The 16,392-nt window shown below is 48.7% G+C and overlaps 1 protein-coding gene across 1 annotated transcript in view; it reads right to left on the reverse strand.

Moving 5' to 3' along the window:
* APBA1 (amyloid beta precursor protein binding family A member 1) overlaps positions 1–16,392 on the reverse strand; it is a 220,331-nt gene that overhangs the window by 23,102 nt on the left and 180,837 nt on the right. Inside the window, exons 3-5 of the mRNA XM_062208389.1 lie at positions 13,639–13,734; positions 9,903–9,942; positions 6,121–6,266 (exon numbers count right to left, since the gene is read on the reverse strand). Coding sequence (XP_062064373.1) covers positions 6,121–6,266; positions 9,903–9,942; positions 13,639–13,734 — 282 coding nt within the window. The remainder of the gene's footprint in view (positions 1–6,120; positions 6,267–9,902; positions 9,943–13,638; positions 13,735–16,392) is intronic.

The following is a 16,392-nucleotide window of genomic DNA, read 5'->3' on the forward strand; positions in this document are numbered from 1 at the left end:
TAATTTCTGTCTTTTGAAATTTGCTACGACATACCTGGATGGACCAGCATCTGATGTTGGTGAGTCTATCACATGGAAATCACAAGATTCATCCTGCAGTTGTTGAGAACAGTGTTCTACCAATGTCCATTGGCTTAACTGAGTTGGTATAAAAGTATTGTCCAAATCTTTTATGTTCATGATTTGGGGGCTTGTTTTTTCTACCATTTATTGAAAGAGGCATGTGAAAACTCCCAGCTGTTTGTGTGGATCTGTCTGTGCAGTGTTTTGGTTCTGTCGATCTTTGCTTTATCTGGTCAGTAATGTTATAAGGTATAGCCACACTTGGGATGCTGTGTCTTCCAGTTGAACTGATCCTATGGTTGTTCTTGCTCTTTCTCTCTAGTCGTGCTCCTTGCCTTAAACCTGAGTGATGCCAATGCAATCATGCCTGACTACAGATGGATGCACTATTCACCCTTCTTAATTCACATCACAGCTGATAAAACCATAAGACTTTGGGGCGAGGTTGTCTTGATGCTGCCACCTACTAATTATGGGCATTATGAGTGAACCATTTGTCTCTGCACCTTAGTTTCTTCATTTGTAAAATGGGGATAAAAATAATAGTAACTGCTCATAGGGTTGTTGTGAGGATGAAACAACGTAGGCAAAGTTCTTGAACAGTGTCTGGTGCGTTCTAAGCGCTGTCCTTGCGTTTGCTGCTGTGTGACTGCCGTCAGTCCACATTAGGGTGCAGTTTCTTGGCTTCTGGGAAGACTTGCTATATCCAGCTGTTGCGCAAATGATGAGTCAGCGGCCACACTGGGGCTGCTGCGGTGGTGACGTGGGCTGGGGTGGAGGGAAAGCTGACCTCACCTTCCTTGGTACTCACCTGGTGGAAAGCTCTTTTGCTCTCTGCAGCCCATCCCTACCTCATTAGGGACTCAGATGTGTCTCCTAGACTGCCTCATTGTAGAGAAACTGGACGAGACAGCCATCCGCACAGCACCTGGCTCATCTCTGGCCCGCCCAGGGAACTAGGGCGGCCCCACTCCCACACAGCAGCCCTGGAGCTCTGACTGGTGCTAATGAGTTCGTGGTGAGCGGTCCACGGGCAGCACCTCCCAGCGTTCCCCTAATTCCCGCACAGTGAATGGAAGTGTCTACCTCTGAGAAGTAGCCCTGTGGCACGGCGGGTCTGCGTGGGACCCTGGAATCCAGCCAGGTGTGGTCTGGCCTGCACTGGTCGTTAACTGTTAGATCAGTGACTGCTGTTGGAACTCACTGCTTGCTTTCTATCAGCTTCCTTGAAATGTGGCTTAACAGAGGAATTTCCACTCCTGATAACAAAACCTAACATCTGGTGCTCACATGTCTGCACTATTAGAGTCCACTGTCAATTTTCTATTTTTCTTTTTTTTTTTTTTATTTTTTTTATTTTTGACAGGCAGAGTGGACAGTGAGAGAGAGAGAGACAGAGAGAAAGGTCTTCCTTTTGCCGTTGGTTCACCCTCCAATGGCCGCCGCGGTAGCGCGCTGCGGCCGGCGCACCGCGCTGTTCCGATGGCAGGAGCCAGGTGCTTATCCTGGTCTCCCATGGGGTGCAGAGCCCAAACACTTGGGCTATCCTCCACTGCACTCCCTGGCCACAGCAGAGAGCTGGCCTGGAAGAGGGGCAACCGGGACAGGATCGGTGCCCCGACCGGGACTAGAACCCGGTGTGCCGGCGCCGCAAGGCGGAGGATTAGCCTGTTGAGCCACGGCGCCGGCCAATTTTCTATTTTTCCTGAGACCGGTGATGAGGAAGAAGATCTGTAAGGTGAACTGGGTTTCAGGACAGGTATTCTGAAATAACTTCTATACAGTTAAAAATGCTTTCTGTACTCACACCGCTGCCATCTTTACATCCCTCAAAGTAGCCAAGTGCTCTGCAATGCATCATAACCAAGAACTGAGCTCTGACATGGGGAAGTGAGAGGTCAGAGCCACCGTGAGACACCCAGTGGCAGTAAGTGGCCCAAGAGAAACAAAGGCAAGCAGGCACCTTCAAGAAAGAAATGATGATATCCGCATATGTGCTATGTTTCAGAGAGCCACCTGGGGCTTTCCACACCAGCACAGCGCTGTGTGCCACAAGGCCAGGTGGGTGCCCATGTGCACTGTCGACTGCTGGGGAGACCCCCCATCCCGGGTTAGGCTGGCTGCTCTAGCCACACCCCTCTCCCTGAGCACCTGACAGGCACCAGGATCCTTTCGCTGTGAAAGCTTACTACAGCCCTGTGAGGCTCTAGAAGAGGAAAGGGAGGCGCAAAGATGTGAACTGACTTGCCTAGGTACCACCCCTGTGAGCTGACAGAATGGAGAGTCGCCACCAGGTACTCCCTCTCACTAGCTGGACGAGCCTCTCACTGATCAGGTTCTCAGGGAGCTCTCTGCGGCTCCCTGGCTCCCACCCTTCTGAGGAGTGAATGAGGCAATGCACGTGAAGCCACCCTGCACGTGTCCACATCCTTGTGATGGATCAGACTTGGAGTAAGATGGACGGTGGCATGACACGGACGAAGTGATCGTGACAGAAGCTGTAATTCTACCGTGACGTCATAACCAAAGGAAACCTCGTCTCATAAAAAATGACAATATCTGCTTATCACGAACGGTCCTTACAAACAGACCATGAAGCACCTAACCACCACCTGCGATGTGGTTACACAAGGCACAGATTGCACTCTGCGCGGGCAGGAGGCAGTCTCTGCGGTCCACGGCCCCGGACTCTCGGGCTGAAGAGCAGAGAGCAGAGCAAGAGTGAGGGTGGGAACCAACAGTGGAGATGCTGGGGGGAGAAGAGGAGACCAGGAAGCCAGCGCGGCCTTCAAGTTTGGCTCTGGACAGGGGCAGGCCTGCTCCCCTCAACGTGTGTGCAGAGATGAAGGCCTGCCCAGGGTGTATCAGTCCCACAGCACCAAGGGCACTGCTCGCTCCGGAAGTTTCTCCCTGGACATGTTCTGGAGAAAGCTAGCAACAAGGCCTCAGTAGGCAGCACACGGGGATGGTGCATCCTGTAATTAGGCTCACATGACGGGAGTCACCTCTGTGCAGGACTTCTCAAAGCCTTGAGCAGGATGGCTTATGTGGCAGACATCCAAAAAGCAGGACCTGTGTGCTCTGTCTCTGGAGGAGAGTGCTCTATCTCGGGCTGGCTCACCCTCCCCCGGGTCCTGGCTCCTGCCTCCCTGGGGCTGCAGTGGGGCCCGAGGTTCTGCATTTCTCTGAGAACCGCTGCCCTAGGCACCCCCCAGGCACACAGGGGCCTCCTTGAAGGGCACTGTTGCTTCTCAACAGTGATGGGCAGTGAAGGCCGGGGGGGATAGAGCACAGAACCAGTGACGACTGCAGCTTCCCTGGGATTCTGCTCCTGTGTTCAGACTCGCGTGCTTCTGCCTTTGGTAGCCGGGCAGCCTCTGAGGCTCCTGTCACCCCCACTTAGGCGGTCTATCTCCCTGTGGCTAGGGGGCTCCCTGTACTGGGGGGAAGGCTTCCCAAGATCAAGGACCATATGGTTAACTTTTATTGCTCAAGTGTCCCTCACAGGGCCTGCTTAGGGACAGTTTGCTTTCTGGGCCCAATTCTTTTGTTTTCATATTAAGTAGAAGGGGCCTGGCCAAACCACAGCTCCCAATTCTGTTGGACAAATCAAGTCTTCTGTTCAATGAAGAAGGCAGTGGGTCTCAAGATGCCAATGGTAAATCCAGCAAGCAGTGTTGAATTCTAGTATAGAGTCGGTGCATTGTGAGTGACAGCCATCACAATCAACAAATAGAAATAAAAACCACTGCTAGGAAATAGCAACGTCAGCTCCAGGGCGGGTGCCTGCTCGGTGGTAAAGCAGCACCAGGATGATGGTAATACAAAGGGGAAAACGGAATTAAAAAGTAAGTTTATTCTGATGCCAAAAAATCCCTTGAACACCATGCATGGGTTTTTTTTTTTTCATAGTACACATTTTTAAAAGAACTTTTAAAAAGACTCCTTTTGAAGCTGAGAGGGAGCTATCTTCCATCCTCTGGTTCACTTCCTAAATACCCTTGGTGGCAGGGCCTAGGCCAACAAAGCTGGGAATGGAAAACTCAGTCCAGGACTCCCACGTGAGCGGCAGGGCCTCAATGACTTGTGCCCTCACCTGCTGCCTACGAGGCTATGCCTGAGCAGGAAGCTGCAACTTGAACTCAGGCCCTCTGTTACGGGCTGCAGGCACCCCAAGCAGTGTTGGAACTGCTGTGCCAAACACCCACTCCCTCCAGACTCCTCTTATGAACACGTGATATTCCGTGCATGGCATTATTTAGTTGGAAAGACTTGGAAGCTAGGAGTGTGAGGTTTTTACATGCTTTTGTGAACTTGTGGTGAGGGCCGGGACCAAGAGCAGGGTCCTGTCTGCCCTCCTGGGAGAGGCTACATTTAGGAGAAGTAACACCACAGTAGCAGGGTCTGGAGTGTGTGCGCATCCAGATGTAGCAGACAACTGCGTGAAGAAGCTGGTAGGTCCTGGCCTCTGCACGTTAGGTGTCACCTATCAGTGTTGGGACCAAGGCCACCTTTCTATTCTGTGGTTTCTCCACGCTGATACCCAACCTGTCAGGAGGAATATGAAAAGCTGCAGGACAGACTCCCTGTCTGCACTCTGGAGACTGAAGCGCAGGGCCAGCTCTGAGTCCTGGAGAGAAGTGCATCCTGTGGGTGCAGAGCAGTGCTAAGAGCAGCAAGCGACACGTGGAGGCCACAGCAGCAGGTGCAATGGACATGGCTTGATGAGGAAGCAATGAGAGGGGACCTGGGACAACCGCACAGCATCCTGGGCAGCTGCAGAATAACGCAGCTGAGGGGGGCTCAGTGTCATCCTAGCAAAGGCATCAAGGGCCACATGACTTGTATCATAGCACCCGACAGTCTTGGTACATCACTATCACAGGGATTGGCTTAGGCAAGGGGCCTGGACCAAGCAGCTCTTTGAACGTGGCGTCTCACCTCTCCAGGCTTCCCATACCTTCCTGGGGTACCTGGGCCCTGACACCTTTCTCTGGTCCTCTGGCACACCCTGTGCATCTGCTGGCCTCATTCCTCATCCCTTCAGTTGCTGTGTTTTTTCTTTCTCCCACAGGCACTGCACCACCCTGCACTCCTAACTACTCGAGGCATTTTTGATTGACAGGCTGAGGCTGCTCCCTTACTGCCTCCTGCGGGCCTTTGCTTCTCCTTCCTCAATCCCACATCCACCCTAGATGCAACCTGGGAATGTGACAGAGGGGAAGGCATGAGAAATGACGTGCTCCTCCCTGACTGGGACCCTAGTCTGAGCAGCTGAAGAGCAATGAAGCCCACTTTGGTGAGTCCTAATTTATTCTGACTTGTGGAAATGAAGCCTGGGCCTGAAGCGCTAGGGAGAAGGGCCTCATGGATCCAGGGTGGCTGCCTTGTGCACAGTCCCGGGTGCCGGTGGCACAGTGGCCTCTGGACTGCATGAATGGAATGATGTGTCCCTGTGGTCCTCCTGGTCTGTCCAGGATTCTAGGTGGCTTTGGCAAAGAATGGCTGGATCAAACCAGCTGTGAGTGATTTAAATGGGATCAAAGTAGCTCTTTTAGGAGCAAATGGGCTTGTTCTTTTAAAGTGTCAATGAAACAGTGTCAAACAGGCTGTTACTGGCTCAAACCGGATCAGCTCAACACTGACTTGCACATGTTAGAGTGGATATTATGGTTTATTTGAAGCAAGTCAGTCCAGTCTAGCTGGACCAGGCTCAAGTAGTTCAAAAGCAGTGCCACCAAATTTGAACCACTGCTGTAATGCGAATGTCAAACTAACTGCCAGCTAGTCAGCAGAAACTCAGGGATCCGTGCGAGACTCAAAATCACATTCTTACTCATCATAGTGACTTTTCCAAGTTCATTGTCACAGTTATCTTTCCTCAAGGTTGGCCACTCAGAACACTGTGGGACTCTATTTTCTTTTAGAGCGGTCTGCGGAGCCTTGGGTAAGCACCGCCTGTGGTGTCACTGTGATCCCCTAACTAGGGACCGTGTACACAGGTGTGGATGGTGCAGTGGACTGTGGGGGGGCCTGCCCCTGCCCACCGCCCCTCACCTTGATCCTGCTTACTGCTTCCTGGGCCTGCATCATGCGCACGTTTTTGGAGGGAGTCTTGTCTGACAGCAGCTGGGTTGAGCCGAGGTAACTGGCTGCAAAGATGATTCCATCGATCAAGTCTTCAGGGTCGCAAGGTCCGGGAACTGGAAGACAGAGAGCAGCAGAGGTTCGCACAGCCTCCTCAAGGCAGGGCCCGCCGTGTCCCACCACCTCCCACCCCCTGGGTCCAGGGGAGCCACACAAGACCACCCCTGGGCAGCTGACTGCACCAGTCAGCCTAAGGCAGGGGTGGGGAACTATCTAAATGGTGATGGGCAGAAAAGACATTTACAGCATCATTAGCAGGTCATACAACATTATCCATGTAAACCTTAGCCTGCTGTAGATGACTGGATTCCGTGGCTGTCTGGGCCGGGCCAGCCAAATGAGCTTGCAGGCCTTATATATAGCCCATGGGCCGGGGGTTCCCCAGCCCTGCTAAGGCAGCCTCCTTAGTCCTTCACCCACCCCTCATTTTCAAACAAAGTCACTGACTGTGAGAAATGATGCAAATATTTATGTCAGGATGAAACGTTAAAGATGTCATGTCTCCTGTTAGGCTGTGCTCTTTGGGGACAAACGCCACGTCATTCATCTCTGCCTCTCACACCGTGGGTATTCACCAGCTATTAAGCAGATACTTGGTTAGGTGAAGTCGGTCTTGTTATGAGGCTTGGTTTTACCATGGTGGTTCTTACTTGCCACCCGTTTATTCACCCCTCCCTCCATTCTAATCCATAATGGAGGAAACAAGTGTTGCATATCAGAGAATTGGGGCCTTGGTTTGAAAGGTCCCAATTCTGCAAGGCAGATAAAGTTACCCTAAAGCCATGATCCTGTGCTGCCAATCTTGCTGACTTACAGGCCCTACTGTTCCCAGGCTGCACCCACACACTGATCAACTCGAGGTAAAATGAAAATTTTCTGTTTTCATTGACCTACCTTTTAAACCAAACCTGTTTTAAATAGAGTTCTAACCAACTCAGCTGTAAGCCGTACCTGAAACCACATCGCTGGGACTAACATAGAACTGAAACAGGTTCACTAAGAAAGGTATTTAAAAAAAGATTTATTTGAACAGTAGAGCAACAGAAAGAAACCTTCTGTCCACTGCTTTACTGCCCAAATGGCTGCAACAGCTGGGAACTGCACTCCTGATCTCCTCTATGGATGGCGGGGGCCCAAGCACTTGGGACATGTGCTGCTGCCTTGCCAGGTGCATCAGCAGGGAGCTGGTTCAGATATAGAGTAGCTGGGACTGAACCTGCATTCCGATACGGGATGCTGCTGTCACAAGCCAAGAGCTTAAGTCACTGTGCGACTGCACATTGGCCCAAAAGAAAGGCATTTTTGGGGCTGGCACCGTGGTAGCAGGTTAAGCTGCCATCTGCAGTGCTAGCATCCTATATGGGCACAAGTTCAAATGCTGGCTGCTCCACTTCCAATCCAGCTCCCTGCTAATGCACCTGGGAAAGCAGTGGAAGATGGCCCAAGTGCTTGGGCCTCTGCACCCACACAGGAGACCTAGAAGAAGCTCCCAGCTCTGGCCATTGTGGCCATTTAGGGAGTGGACCAGCAGATGGAAGATCTCTGTAACTCTGCTTTTCAAATAAATACATCTTAAAAGAGGCATTTTGATCTGTAACTAAAACATGTACTTCCTTTGGGTTGAATGCTCTTATCTGAGAGAATATAGTTTTTTTTTCCACCCATTGTTAAAACCTTAATTAGATAATTAATTAGATAACTTGAAATGGAAATACTTTGCTTTTTGCTCTTGGAGGGCTAATCAGAAATGCTTTTTATTTTATCCTATAATATCAAGCTCATCTTGAGCTGAGCTACTTATCAGGGTACAAACTTCAAATAACGTATGAATGTTTCTAAGACTAAGCAGGAACTGAGCAGTGTGTTAGGAAGGGCTGCCACAAGGTGTCTTTGTAGTAGTTAAATGAGACTCCTTACTTGTCTTGGGCTTGAAGTTCCCAAGAGACCAACCGGTGTCCACTGCATACCCTGTGTTCTTTATTGCATACCTGTTATTTACATTATTTTCAGCAGCCACAGTTCCCACCCTGAAACTGTAGAGGTGGAAGAAGGACTCAGGAAGTACACTTAACTGCATATCAGGGAAGCAACACTACTCTACTATACCAACGGATGGCCCCATGTGGCCCCACACTATGTTTTATTCAAAGTAAAAGACTGCCAATCTTCTGTAAGTTCCCAATGATCCATTTCCAATGGAATCGTAACATTGCTTAGAAAAAGTTCCACTTTTTTTTTTTAATGGATTTTAGAATAAAACCTAACACCTTCTCTATGGGACTTCCAGTATCATACATTCATGTCTGACTTAAGTCTTTTTATTCAACTGCAGTAAGTATGGATCTGCAGGTATGTTGAAAAGCAATCCAAGTAATAATTAAGTGACCGTATAAATGCTAGGCAGGTCAGAGACACAAATACCAGGCCTAAACAAAGTCTGACCTGTGATCTTGTGCCATGACTCATCACTGTATCACACTAATTGCCTAAAGTTAATGTAGGGTCTGTGCTAGCGTATTTTTTAGAAGTTAAAAATAAGTGACAGCGACGGTGGTACCCATCTAGGAGGCACAGGTCTCGCTGTAGCCTTTTGATACAGGGTTCTGCTTCCAGCGATGCCCCAGGCTGCTCGGTGGAAGGAGTCTTATACCTGGGTTAATGCTGAGACTAAAAATACAAAGAAAGCTTTCCAAACTTAGGAAGACCTCCCAGGGCGCTCTCTGGGGTCACCCCCCCCCCTCTGAAAATTATACCATTCACTTACAGATTACTGGAAAAAGCAAGCTAGGTAACTAAGCCAAAACTATGAGCTTGTCTTGGACTCAAAGCCTGAGGGTTGATGAGCTCAGCACCAGGCTCCAAAAGCCTTACTTAGAGACATGCCTGGGCAGTCCTTCAAGGGACTGAACATCCGCTCTACCTGAAGCAGCACCTGCCGTTCCCCGGTAGACCACTGCTGTCGCCTCTGGGGCAATGCGACCTTGAACTGAGATGCATGGTGTGAACTGAGTGTTGGCACTGTCTAGGTGCCCACGTGCAGTGAAGAACCTGTACCACGATGATGCGGCTTTAAAAAGCTTGGGGGTGGGGAAATGGAATTACAAGATAATGTGCATTTTCTACAGCCCTTTTGAGCTCAGCCCTGCAGAGAATTCCGGTTCCAAGGAATATATTGTGGAGTCCACCTGCCGGGTCAGAGCCTGGCTCTGCTGCTTGCTCACCCTGTGACCCCAGGCAAGTTATGGACCCTATCAATGTCCCCTCTCAGTCTGTTCATGCATCACCTGAGGATATAACAAAACCCACTTCACAAGAGGTAATTAGTTATTAAGTGCCAAGTTCTTAGAATAGTACCAGGCATCTGCCTGATAGTGTCTGATCAGCATTACTGTCGCTGGTTTACCCATGCAGTAGCTGGAATCACTGGGAAGGCATTTCTTACAAAGAGGACGAACATTTCTCCCTTAAAGCTCATTCCCACTTGAACTGTCCTTGATGGAAGGAGGATTTCTGAGAGGTTTGCAGCTACTGTACTTCAATCTAAGCTTCTGATTCTCTTAACATCGGGAATGAGTGACTCTGGGGCCTGCTTCTCCACTACTGTGTTATATCCCAGTGCCTCAAATGCCTGGAATGCTAAAAAGTTCATGGAATGACATCATGCTCAATATTTTTTTTTTTTCAGCTCTTACCTTCAACGTAGGTTGGGAAGGAAGCCAAGCTTTTTCTTGACTGAAATTAAGACAAAGAAGTTTCAAGAAGGGCACAGCATGGTGAAATAGGCATTAACACAACCATCCATGTAAGTTTAAAAGGAACTGCATCACCAGTGGCAATGACGAACCAGTTATTGACCATTTTTTGGTTAGAGAAAATATGGATAAACATATGCATGTATTATTAAGGGTTGCCTAAAACTCTGAATAGTGCATTTGCATTTTAGATCATCTGAAAATTCTGTGCTTCACAGACTAGTGTCTGTCAGTTTAACAGTATCCCACAGATCAAAACCTGTAATCAGGTAACAAGGGCACAATTGGTATTCTTAAGAATCTGCATTTCCATAAAAAAACTGCTGATGAGTAAAGGCACCAACACCATGATTACATGTGGAAGTTAAGAATTCCCTTAGAGAGTTTTATGTTGTTTTAGGTCTCCACTGCAGTGATCTCTCACTGTGCTAAAAATGTGTGCTGGAGTTTAAAAAAAAGGAGCTCTTCCTTTCATCTCTTACAGATTTACTTCAGTTGAAATATTCCATTATACAAATCATTATCATGTATTACCTCAGATTTCCTTTGTGGGGTCTTAATTTAAAAGCCTGGAATTTCTCATATAAGTAACACAGCACTGCTGGAGCGGGATGATGAGTTACAGAGCTCCTAGAGTCTGACTGAATGCCAGCTCTTAGAGGAGAAAAACACGCTATAGGCTCCTTCCAGAAGCAAACGTCCTAGTCCAAATGTGGAATAGGAAGTAGGAGGGCACTTGCAAGGGTTCCTGGGAAACAGAAGTAAAAGGTAAGTTCATTTTGCTACAAAAACATTTCAAAATCCATGCACAGTGTTTTCATGAGCATGTTTCCCAAGAACTTTGTGAAGACCCTCACATGTGTGCATTTCAGGCTTTTTTTTTTTGGTACCAAAATAAACTTGTGTTTTAATTCCATTTCCCACAAAATTTTTTGAAGCACTCTCACATATGTCCCTTTTTGAGGGTGCTAGTCCAAAATAACTGCTAGCCAGGGCTGGGCTGTGATGGGGGAACTCCAAACTTTTATTCTATTCAACACTCTTCACTCACAAAAAGACGGTGAGTTACCACTTGTAAAATAATGCTGAACCTATTACATGAGAAATTGGAGGCAGTTGAAGAAACCTAGTTTTAAGACTCTAAATTCAGGACAATGACAGAAACTCAACACTAACCATAAATATACGTCACACTGCACTTTGCAGATGTAGTTGCTGAGATGAGATACATGGTTCCAGATGCCCAAGACAGTATCTTGTGGAGCAGAAAGTCTACTGCATGCTATTGCATTCATGGAACAGTGCACACCGAGCAAAAGCCAGGGTATGTGGCTAGGAGGGAAGAGAACTCCAGCACTGATGAGCAGTGCTTCCTAATCACTTTACTTTGCACTGGCCCACATGAGAAGACAGGTCCAGTTGAGTACCCTCAGCCAATTAAGTCTAAACATCCGGTTAACTTCATGGCATGTAGATGGAAAGTAGCTTCTCCATGAGGGCCAAATACTTGTTGATTATGGTTTCCTTACAATCTCCCTGCCCTTAGGCCCAGGTGGAGCTCTGGGGTTAAAGACAGTCTATTTAATCAAAATGGCTTAGCTTTCAGGTACATCCAAGAAGTCCACTCACATCTTCGTGGGCTACTAGGATACTTTCCTGCATGCTAATCTCCAAGACAGTGACCAGATTTGAGTACAAGTTACAAAATAATTATTTTAGTCCCTAGCTCTAAAAGCTGCCATTTTCTTGAGAGCTACAATGGCGGGCATGTAATACATTCACTTATTCTTTATTCATGAGCTCATGACTCGCTTTCTTTAGTCTCTGGGGTAGTAAATTTTCTTTAAAAAGAATTTTGTGAAATGAAAGAGTCTCTAATTATTGCACACAAAGAGGATTTTCATCATTATTTCTAAGGATATGCAGAAACATGTGCCAAGTCTTGTAGGAACTGAGAAGCTAACAAATTTGCCTTGCTTATTATATCTAATGCATAATCAGATGCTGAATAGTCAGTGGGCTGATGAGCGCTTTGTTTTTCCGCATGTGGACTGAGATGAACATCAGTGGACCCCTTAACATTTGAGAATTAATAAAGTCACATTTACAAAGCTAAAGACTGACGTCATTGAGATTTCCGGGGGTTGCACGAACCCTGTATGGAGCCTGGAGACCTGACACTTGGAGTAATGATAAAGAAACCACCTTGCAGTGGCAGCCATGACCTGCAAGCACTGTCCGCCCCAGGGGTAGCAGATCCTGGCCACCCACCTGTGGGCTCTGTGACCTCAGGAAGTTACCCAGCTACCAAATGAGGATGATGATACCTATACCTCATAGGATTACGTTCAAGGATTAAGTGAAATACTACCTTGGATTTTCTCAGCCTGGTGCTTGGAACACCACAAATGCTCAAGCACTGGTAGCGTTTATTCCCATGACTATTATGGCTGTTGCCAGCCTTTTCTCCTGTCTACTTGTTCCCACCCATCCGTGAGCTAGAAGCACGAGCAGAAACTGTGCTATAACTCTTGTCCCACCGGCTAAGGATCTGAGGATCAAGATCAGAGAGTCCAGAGATCAACATATCAGAGCAAGTCTAGGTTTGCCTGGTTTAAAATGATCAAATACATTTAAAAATGTACTTCCCCTCACATGCATATTTGATGATTCATATCTATGTAGTATCCAATGATACTTTAAGAGTAAATTTTAATGAAGACTCCCTTTAGAAGCATTCACATAGATGGTTTGCTTCCATTGCATTTAACATAAAGTGATCAGCAGGAGAGGGGAGTGTGAAACAATCACTCATTATGCGGTGTCTCCTGGGAGGTGATTAGGGAGAAACTCTATTTAGAATGGGCTGAGCCCACCCATTACCCTGCAGGCCAGTGTTTACCTGCTGCTGGCTCAGAAGTAGGTGTGGGTGACAGCCAGGTGCGCAAGGAAATGGGGTGCTTGGAGAAAGCAGACACCTACCCTTTGCTGGCCCCAGAAACCTGGGGAGGAACAAGCAGCGTCCGCCTGCTTGAACACTCTCCACCATGGCTCAGTGTCTCCTGCTGTACGCCAGCCATGTCCAAAAGGGACACTCTGGAGCTGCTCTGTTCAGTTTCTCATAGCCACACACAGCTATTTAAGCGACTGAAGTGGAAAAGTCAGTTCCTCAGCCCCACGGGTCACAGTCCAAGGGCTCCCCCATCTGACAGGACAGGGGTAGGATATTCTGCCACACAGAAAGCTCCTCTGCATTTCAGTGTGGCAGCAAGGCCTGGGGCAGATTTTTCACTGGGACCTGACCAGAGAGCCAGTGCACATGGATGGTGTCACAAAGTGCGTGGCACCAAGAGGAAGGATGCTAGCGCAGGGACTTTTTGATGTCCAGAGCTGTCCAAGGGAACCTTTGGCAATGAGGCAAAGGCTCTGCCATCCACCCTGTGTGGTGCAGTAGCCACTGATCCCAGGTGGCTACCAAGCACTGGCCATGTGGTCAGTGTGCTGAGGAAGTGACCTGTTTAATTCATGAACAGTGATGCCTTGTGACTTTCACATTGGCTACTGTGGCTTTAATAGTTAACTGCACACCTGCTCCCCAGGGGCTGGAGAAAGCAAAGGGTGGTGTTAGAATAAAGCACAACGGGATGAAGGCTTTGCAGACAACATGGCACCCTACCTCTTTGTTTGTGGAGGCTTCGGCAGGGTCACTGGGATGAAGGGGTGTGCTCGACGACTCGGCACCCAGGGGTGAGGAACTGCCCGGAGACGGAGACTAGAACACAGCAAGACAGACAGGCAGTGTGAGAACTGGAGGGACTTGGCCCAGGCAGCACAGGGCACAGCATTGCAGGGGGCAGAGGAACATTCTGGAAAGGACCCATCAACTGCTTAAAACACTGGGGGTTTTCCAGCTTGATTCCCAATTCCAGCCATGTTCCCCCCACCCTGCTTAGGTCAACTGCTGAAAGATAAGACAGACAAGTTAAATATCACTTCCAGTATGAAAGGAATGGCGCTGAGGGCACGACGCAAGCCTATCTCAGGACTTTTTTTTCTTGCTGATAAAATTCACACAGAGTATCAAATGTCTTAACCAAATCAGCTGCCCAAGGTGATCAGAACAGGAAAGTCCAAAGCAAAATGCATGCTTTAACAGAGGTTGCTGGCAGGAAGCCCATCTCCTGCACCTGCCTAATCCATTCAGATTTCAAGCACGTGGTCCGATTTAATCCATGGGTGACCGGAAGGTCAGGGAAACTTCAGCATCTAAACCATATTACCTTAGATACTCTTAGAACAATTCAAATCTCCCTTTTCAAATGCTTGTTAACAATTATTAAATCTTAATAAGTGAAACAGAACAAAATACAGAGGCTTAGGAAAATAGGTTTGGGGACCATGGTCCCTGTCAGCTGTGGTGTCCCCTGCACAGGCAGCCTGCAGGTCAGAGCAGGGAACCCAGCACATGTTCCATAAATACCTGCGGAGGGAATGAGGGGAGGAAGTGAGAGAGCAGGGACGGGGCTGGGGCCCAGGGTGGCTCTGAGACTCTCCCCTGCTGACAATGGGTCACTGTGTGTGCTCCTGCAGTCCTGGGAGCTCCCGTAGCAGCCACAGGTTAGCCAGAGGGATGCTGCAGAAGCCTATTGCAGTGGTCCCCTAAGCGCAAAGATGCACTGCCCCACAGTTCATGGTGCAAGGTAGACAGCACTGGGTGACACCCCCAGGGAGGCGTTCTCTGGGTGAGCCCTGGGCAAAGGCAGCAGAGCTTGTGTCCAAGCTCTGAGGACTGGCCATCTGCAGGGAAGTGTGGGCTTCAAGTCACCAGTGAGACACCTCTGTGTGCAAAAGGAGGGTGTTGGGCATTTATACAGATGGGGGGATCTCAGTGAGCACCCTGTGAAGGAGAAACGGACCCCCTACCATGTTTGCATTATGGGAAGCAGACGGGGCTCCAGATGAACAGCAAGATGCAGTGGGATGCACCGTTGTTCAGGCTGGGAAGTTATGCTGTTCCAGGCCATGGCCATGAGGCTTGGGTTGGTTTACTGTGAGTCCATCTGTAACCTGAGTCTAGGCAAGGAGGCGAGGAAGGAGGACCCACGAATCCCTAATGTTCACAAGTACAAGTCAGTGCAGCGACACCAAGGGGGCAGGCACAGGATGAGACCTGATTGAAAAAAAAAAAAAAAAAAAAGGCAGCCTCACATGCCTTCAGAAAGAGATGGGGTGTGGTAGCCTAGGGGCCAAGCCTCTGTCTGCAGCACCGGCATCCCATATAGGTGCCGGTTGATGCCCTGGCTGCTGCTCTTCTGATCCAGCTCTCTGCTATGGCCTGGAAAGCAGTAGAAGATGGCCCAGTGCTGGGGCCCCTGTACCTGTGTGGGAGACCCGGAAGAGGCTTCTGGCTTCAGATTGGCCCAGCTCCAGCTGTTGTGGCCACCTGGAGACCGAACCAGTGGATGGAAGAATTCTCTATATCTCACACTCTCTCTGTAACTCTGCCTTTCAAATAAATACATAAATTCTTAAAAAGGAAAAAAATAAGATTTAGGGGATGCTCACTGGGTAGCCAGGACACCTGGTGGCCACTTGCTGATTCAGCACTGTGTTTGGGTGCCTCAAAACCAATTTCTGAGGTGTTTTTCAAATCTGAAGAACCTCCTTGGCTATTTATGGCTGGATTTACCCCCTTCAAGTGATTTTCTCTGTGGAAAACATTCTAGGGACCCAGGCACTGGAGAAGCTAGTACAGCATTCTATGGCTTGGCCGGAGGGCTATGTAACACCTTCATTACAACAAAACCCTCAAGACTTCCAGGTTACTAACCTGTTTTCTGTCCTAAATCCTGTAAGAATAGATACTTTACAATGCTTCATGCACCAGAACACCTGGGGGATGTGAGCAGAAACAGGTGAACTAGACGGCGGACAGGAGGCTGGGGCAGAGCTGAGACTCTGAATGACCAGAGCTGGCCACTAGTTCTAGAGGATGGGGGAGAGGCACACGTGAGGCTGCACAGGGCACTGTGCTGCCACAGGATCTGGCAACCACACCAACCTTTGCAGGGGGTTGCTTCCTCTCAGACACCTTCTGCACATGCGCGAGCTCAGCAGAGTCTGCTGCCGCATGCATGGACCACGGGTGACCTCCATCTAGAATTCTCCCTCGTCCTCGTCTATATCCAAGGCTCAGTTCAAAATCCCGCAGCAGGCTGAGCTCAAGCTCTCTTCACCGCACAACTGTGTAATTATCTATGCAAATACACGCCCTTTCCCCAAGACCTCTTAGGCAGAGGAATCCTGTCGCACTCATCTTTGCTATCCCTGGTCTTGGATCTCCCAAACAGCAGACACTCGGTAAATTGTTTACTGAATAATTCCAATGTAGGTCTAGGTTTCTAACAGGCATGGGAAGCAGATGCATTAT

This window comes from Lepus europaeus, chromosome 12, assembly GCF_033115175.1.
Source record: "Lepus europaeus isolate LE1 chromosome 12, mLepTim1.pri, whole genome shotgun sequence".
Lineage (NCBI taxonomy): Eukaryota > Metazoa > Chordata > Mammalia > Lagomorpha > Leporidae > Lepus > Lepus europaeus.